Source organism: Phragmites australis, chromosome 14, assembly GCF_958298935.1.
Source record: "Phragmites australis chromosome 14, lpPhrAust1.1, whole genome shotgun sequence".
NCBI lineage: Eukaryota > Viridiplantae > Streptophyta > Magnoliopsida > Poales > Poaceae > Phragmites > Phragmites australis.
The window spans coordinates 9364054-9371509 of NC_084934.1; the positions used below are offsets into that span (position 1 = coordinate 9364054).

The 7456-nt window shown below is 43.6% G+C and overlaps 1 protein-coding gene across 1 annotated transcript; it reads right to left on the reverse strand.

The window, feature by feature from the left end:
* Positions 1–2030: 2030 nt before the first annotated feature.
* LOC133891387 (THO complex subunit 4A-like) lies at positions 2031–6842 on the reverse strand. Its single transcript, XM_062332102.1, has 5 exons — positions 6525–6842; positions 6265–6423; positions 4502–4570; positions 4235–4419; positions 2031–2543 (listed from the first exon to the last, which is right to left on the reverse strand). Exons 1-5 carry the CDS (start codon positions 6669–6671, stop codon positions 2348–2350), a joined length of 756 nt encoding a protein of 251 aa, XP_062188086.1. The 5' UTR covers positions 6672–6842; the 3' UTR covers positions 2031–2347.
* Positions 6843–7456: the final 614 nt, after the last annotated feature.

Consider the following 7456-nt stretch of genomic DNA (forward strand, 5'->3'; position numbering starts at 1 on the left):
GCCCGACGAGCTGGCGTTCAGCGCGGACAACAAGACGCTAGGCTTCAAGGTGAGCGTCTCCGGCTCGCTAGTGCCGGTAACAGCACCCTGGGCGCGTCGGCGTCCGACGGGAGGCATGAAGTGTTTCCTCATAAACACGTTGTGTAAGCTAGTGACACTAGTTCGTTGTCATTAGAGAGGTCACAGGTTCAGGTGTGGTTAGAGTTTTGTATCATTAGAAGAAATTCTTTTTCTTCCTTCCTTTTTTAGTCGGATTAGAAGCAATTCTTGAGAGTAGGATGCAAGTTTGATTTTTTCTTCTACCCAAAATCCATTCCATTGAACAAAAAAATGCACTTTCAAATTGCTAGCTCATTTTTTCCAAATAGACTAGAGGGGTGACCCAACTAACTATTGTTTGACCCACTTGCATCCCTTGCATTAAAGCTATCCAAATATGTCGTGCCTATTGAGCCGGCCTAAGGCACGTTATTGTAGGTACGACCCGAGCTTAGCCGGCACGACATGAGGCATCGGGCCGTGTCTCGATCGAGCGCGCGGCACGCTGGGCCAGCATGACATGACCCGCTTAGACAGTCTAGGCACTGGCACGACCCACCCTGGCTGCCAGGCCACCCCGCCCTCGCCCCCGCCTCTGCCGCTCGATCGCTTGACCCCACCGCCTAGCCACCCAGCCGCCCCTGCTACCTCCGCTCCGCCTCAACTGCGCCATCGCCCGACTGTCTTGCCCCATTTCGTCGCTCGGCCAACCAGCTCGACACGGCCCGTCGTGCCGCAACCGGCACGATAGTGTGCTTCACGGGCCGCGCCTCTAGCATGCGGGTCGGTACGACATGACCTGCTTAGTTAGCTAGACTAACCGGACCGTGCCATACTGGGTGGCCCATTTGGCTAGATCTGCCTTGCATATAGGCAAGTGTGGAAATAATCAAGTGTGAAAAACCAAGTTATTATGTCTTTTTAAGGTCCTGTACACTAGGGTTGTATGGAGGAATTGAGGCATGCAGAGAATCGAGATGGAATTGATTAAGAGTCTGTTTGTTTTTTATTGTAATTCTAACAATCCAAATTTTAATTCTTACAATATAAAATCTGAATTGTACAATCTAAAACAAACACCATTAGATTATTAAAATATCTCCTCTCTTCCCCTCCCCTACAGACTCGCTCTCTCCCTCATGGAGTCTCTCTCTCCCCTATAGATTGCCGTCATTCCCCTTCACCACCTACTGCTACGTTACCTCTCCCCACAAGCAACATCCTGACGACACCGCCCGTGCCGAGTCCTCTAAGTACAGGGCGCACTTCGTTGCCATGTGGTCACCCATGCATTGCGCCTGCCCGGACACCATCTCTCCAGCATCTGTTGGGCTCGTGCCTCTGGTCGCCCGCGCCACGTCCGAGACCAGGTCTGCGACGCGTGTCGACATGAGCCTAGCCACCGCGACGAACGTCCGATGGAAGTAGTCTGCGTTTGGGTCCTCGACGCTGCCATCGTAGAACCACAGGTGGAAGCCATCCTCACGCTCGTGGGTCGACGACGAGGAGTTAGAGGTATCATTGCGTCAGAGCCGAACAGCACGATGACAATGCTCGTGGGCTAGGGTGCAGCCTCAAGGAGGAGGCGGACGACGCTAGCGTTCTTGGACTCAATTTCTTCTCTCCGTAACAAAACATTATATTTGTAATGAGAATAGTGGGTACATATATGCTATAATCTGATAGAAACAATATTTTCCTAGATTGTAGCACAATAGTCCCAGATTGTAAATTCTAGATTGTAAAATCACCCTATTTATTTTAGATTATAATTTTAAAGCTAAAATCCGCAATCAAAATAAAAAACACAGACCCTAAAGCTCAGAACATACAACAGAACATAAAGATTCAATACCAAATTGAGGACTCATAACATGTTTGGCTGATGTCTCTAATGGGCAAGCCAAAACTTGGCCAAAAGAACGTTAGCTAATAGCCTAATGCAAGTATGCAACAGAACATATCCAGCACTAGGGGCAGACAAAGCAACGCAGATGAAATTGTTTGCTGATGGTTTCCAATTGTTCTCGGCGATGGATAACAACTACAATGAATAGATTTTGCAAATACGTACCACTACTTAAACACTGGATTGTACACCAAATGGCATTTGATACCGCAAGGAGCATTAACTGGATATTCCATGGTTCAAACCCACGCATCATGGTCCTGGAACGTGGTATCTGCATGGTTCTGTCACTAGCAGCAAAAAAATTCTACCATTAAACACTGGCAAAGCAACAACTTCACAGTTTCTAACTCAAAAGGCTGCACTGTCTCAGCGTGGCTCCACTGTATAAATGGAACATCAGAGCCTCACTTCTTTCACTGCTTCCGCGTGATACTTGTCCAGTTCAGCATCAAGATCAGCAGCAGACACTTGTGCACGATTCCGATCCTGCCCTCGGGCTTTCCCCTGTCTGCGGCCACCACTATTTTGGCTACTGTTTCCAAGATGACCATTGCCTTGGGATGTCCCTCTATGACCACCTCTTTGAGGCACACTGCAAACAATGTAACCAATATGCTATAAGTGTTTGGTGGGTGTGCCTTGTAATACTATTGGCAATGCATGCGAATGCATGCTCTGTAAAGTATCATGGATGGCCAGGACCAATCAATGGGTTGGTGCTGAGGGCTATCTGATTGAACTTAGGGAACACACAGCAGAAGTACAAGGAGACGACCAAACAAAGTTGGCTGCATTGTGCTGTCGCTGGCCATATACTTGTGTGACCAAATATATATTGCATAAATGCATTTTAACGTAACAGAGGATTTCCTCGGTGTAGAAACTCTAATGACCTGATAAGAATGTACCCATCTGTGGTGTTCGATGGATTACCCCATTTGGCATGTTATGGAGCCCTGGTGCCAGGGTGTAGTGACTAGACAACGAAGGAAGCAACTATTGCAACTGCAAGAAACATTGCCTTGTGCTACTAAGGTACTACCATTCGACATTAAACATGTACTTCAGTGGAGAGATGGACAACAGTGGTACTGGGTTTAGTCTAAAGTGTGTGGGAGAACATGGTGCGAGAAAAGCTGTGAGTCTCTGCATTTCTTAATTATCAGCCTCTGCATATGGTGATGCATGCTCAAAGCAGTTCCAATTTTCGGCAAGCAATTTGAAAATCCAATCAGGCAAGCTTCAAGCAACATTCACACAAGATGCATGTGGAAACTGTCTGAGTGATTTCAGATGCAGTTGCATATCTAAATAATTTTGTATCACAGCAGTACACATACAAATAATTTATAGTCCGGTCGACATGTACAAAGAAAATGATTACTGGTAGGCTGTTAAACTTCTTAATTTATTGTTCAGTTGTATATACGCCGTGACAATATGGAAAAATAGTGTCGTTTCTTACAGAAGTGCACAATCGCAACAAGTTTAGAAATGCAGCAGTGTTAGTAAACAGAAGTAGGTAATTGTACTTAGGTATTTAGTTAGCTCTAAAAGTTGTGCAAGAAATTTTCTTTTCATCATTGATCCTCAAATGCAAGAAAAATATTTCCTGTGTTTGCTTGTCTTCCCATATCCTTCACAACAGACCTAAGATATTTCACAACATTGACACTTCACTGTGAATTGAAGTCCCGTACTAATGAGTCCCACAATTAGAGCCATGTGCATAAACATGAACAACTTTAGACATTTGTCTAAATATGGCTTGACTGTCTGAACATGATGAACTAAAAAGACAAGCTATATTACAGTCTGCAATAGCCACCGTAGTACTGTACCATTTCTAGTGGACAACTACAGCGTTCGCAAATGCTATCTTGCAGCCCCAGTAGGGCAATCTAAACAGCCCTAGAACTGAAAGCAGAGGCATAGTTTCACTGAAACTAAATGATGATCACATAAAATTGGTCTGAAGTGTCACGGGATAAAAATCATAAAATGATAAATACTTTGGTGCATTTCCAAACATCATTGAGTGCATGGGACCTAAGCATCTATTTCTTTGCAGATTCACCCACACTCCTGTTTGGCCAATTATTTCTGATGCAGCATGCCATTTGGTGATTTGAAGTATTCTTAGTGACAATCCAGGTGTAAAACAAAGGCTTTATGGGTCAAAGGATTACCTCATACAAGTTTTTGCACTCCCAACTTAAATCATATGAAAGAGCAATTAAAACGGTTTGAATCATGGATGATAGAAAGAAATTGGTAGAAAACCTGTTATGAATTTCACTGTAGTCCTGCAGAGGACGGTTGTGGATTAATGGCACCACGGGGGTTGGTTCGGCATTGTTTCCAATTAGCTCTATCATCATTGGCTTCCCATCAAGTAGAACACCGTTGTATCTCTTGATAGCATCCAAAGCATCCACTTTCCTTGCAAAGACAACTTCCGCAGTTCCCTAAAAAAAGGAAGGGTTAAAGAAAGTCCACAGTGAGCAAATGCTGATACTAGTGAAAGCAAGGGTATAGTGAATAGACTACCTTGGATCTCCCATCCTTGTCATAGTTCATCGAATAACGCTTGAGCTCACCAACCTCCCCGAAGAGTTCCTGATGAAACAAAACAACATAACCCATCAGCTGGCATCACATCAATTGAGGTTATGTGATCAGAGAAAAAAACTAAGACTTTGTTATTGCTCCTCCAAGATGTAAACTTGAACCATCAATTTTTATCACAAGATAACAATTATATTTGCAAAAAGTTAAAAAAAAACATGACATTTTGAAAGTATAGTTACGAAGAACCAACCTGTGATATATTCATGAAACTAATCAAGTATTTAAAATGTTAGATATAGCATTGATCAAGGATCAGAACGATCTTAAGATCTTCCACAGGGAACAACCATTTCTTAGATCAGTTGATAACATACCAATTAAGAGGCAAGACTATCTATCTACAATGAAAAGCTACGGACAAAACTATTAAGTTTATTTGCATATTATCAACATTAGAATCCACATTTCATTTTGGTCAGATAACTATGGACTACAGAGACTATATCCTTTCAAAACAAGGAATCATATATTGTCCACAGTTGGTACAACAAAAATCTTTCACCTATAGATCCATTCCATCATATAACCATTAAGATTACGTTCTTTAAAGAAGCGGAGGCTTACAGTCTAAGCTTATATACACAACTCATGTAATCATGTATTGCCAAAATCAGGATGGCTAAAATCTCACATGGAAATATGGGATCCATAGCTCCATTTAACCACAAAACTATCAAGTCTGTTCTTCGAAGAGGAACTAAGTATTGTTGTTTACATGATTTGGGTAGCATCAGAAGGGGAAACATTCGGACACAGAAAAAACTCTTACTACATCTTTACCAAAAGTAAGATTTGTTTTAATACAATTTGTCAATACTCCTCACCCTGTGATCTGTATACAAGTGCCTTTCATTCAGTCGACACCCATTGCGATTTGATAATGAGAAGGCTAGTTTCATACTCAAAGGGTCCAGATAGGTGTGAAGCGTACAACCACCCAACCAAGAGGCAACAATTCAGATCTTTATGGGCCAGGGCAACAGGGGAGTGGGGGGGGGGGATGAGAAAGCTCATTTCAGATTCTCTTCTTCCATTTTTAAAGAGTAAATTTCACAAACCTACAACTATTTTACAAAACTACAACTATCTGTGCCTTTAGTAACGCAAAACTATAACTTTTTGGCTTGATCCCATCTGTCAGCCACACATTTTCAGCGTAATGGGGGAAAACGAGTAATGTGTGGCTGACGAGTGGGACCAGACCAAAAAGTTGTAGTTTTGTGTTACTGAGGGCACAAGGGCAAGTAGTTGTAGTTTTGTAAAATAAATCTCAGAAGTTGTAGTTTTGTGTTACAAAGGTACAAATAGTTGTAGGTTTGTGAAATTTACTCATTTTTAAATCTTTGGAGTCAAGCTCAATTTGCATATGATAAACCAGCACATTGTAAAAAGCATAAGCACATATATCATTTCCATATTTCCCAAGCACTAGAAATCAAATTAGTACTGCGCCATTTGTCAATTGAATGATACCACGGTTCAGACGACATACTATAAAGAACAACTAAGACTAAAACCGTCAAGTAGAGTTATGGTTGTGACAGGAAAGTACAGCATCTGTAGCTCCACTTAATCACAAAAACAGGGAGGGCTATGTCCTTCAAGTAGCACATAAGACTGAACCAATACTGACTTCTTCTTTTTTTTACTGAATTGCCAAGTAACAGAAGAACGGGCAGCACCTGGACGTCCTCGACAGTGACGCCGGCGTCGAGGTTGGAGATGTGCAGCTTCGTCCCCGTCTCGAACGTCCTCGCGGCGGCCGGCTGTGGCGCGACCGCGGCCAAGGAGGCGACGTGCTCGGCGTAGATCCCGTAGGGCGAGTTGTTGGTGGCGCGGGCCTGGACGGGACGGGCGGGCACCGGCCGGTGGCTGCGTTAGGGTTTTTTTTCGCTGAGAGAAGGACCCGGAGCCCGGGGCAAGGAGGGCGCGCGCAGCGTACCTTGGGGGCAGCCGGTGGATAGGGCGCGGCGCGGGCGGCCAGCGGCGCGCGGCGGGCGGGTCCCGACGAGGAGATGGGGTTGGCTTTGGGTCGGGACTTGGACCGCTTGATGAGGTCCTCCAGGGACATGTCGAGGCCGCTCGACATGGTCTCCGGCGGTTGGAGGGGAACCGGCGCCGCGGCGGGGGTGGCGATGACGGCGAGGTTGCTGGCCTGCGGCGGCGGCCGCCGCCTCTGGGCTTTTGCTGTGTGGGTGAGTGCGGCTCGAGCTCCCTTCCTCGGTCTTTGGAATGAGTTTAACGTGCCACTTCAAAACCGTAGTAGACAGTTAATTTTGTAAAACCCTAGATCTTATGGTCTAAGATTTAGAAGGCATGGGGTTATTTGGATTAACCCTAATATTTATGGTTCATTCATTTATTCTCCAAGCCTCGCCGCCGACCAAAAACAGGTTTTCTAATTGTCTCTGTTCAAACAAGTGTGATTGTGTGTTGGTATCCGATTAGAAAGTCATTTTCCAGTGTAGAGTGATGTGATCACTTGCAGGTGAGACCTAAATGTAATAAAATAGAAAAAATTAGGTAGATATTATTACAAATATATTTATATTGCATAATGTCAGCTGTAAAAATGATATTAGGTCTTAGGACCATAGGTCATAGAGACACCAATGATATTATTCAACTTGGGTAATCTTTACCATGGTATTTTCTAAATTTGCCATAAAGTATGCTATTTGATTGTGATGTAGTTTTACTTAACAAATGAACCGCAACATTTTGTGTTAAATGTTACTTATCCCTGAAACTAGATTTTGTTAATATTTAACATTACTAAAGAACTAGTAATAGACGACCGACCATAAATGTTAATTTAGGGATTTTTTAGCCTTTTTTAATTAATATTTTAATAACAGCATGTGTCAAACTAAA

Bases quoted from the DNA above. Each gene is read 5' to 3' on its own strand.
- LOC133891387 (XM_062332102.1), bottom strand. From the start codon at position 6,671: ATGTCGAGCGGCCTCGACATGTCCCTGGAGGACCTCATCAAGCGGTCC. The intron at 6,424-6,524 runs GTACGCTGCGCG...CGTCCCGTCCAG, and splicing joins ATCCACCGGCTGCCCCCAAG to GCCCGCGCCACCAACAACTC. The intron at 4,571-6,264 runs GTGCTGCCCGTT...TTGTTTCATCAG, and splicing joins TCACTGTCGAGGACGTCCAG to GAACTCTTCGGGGAGGTTGG.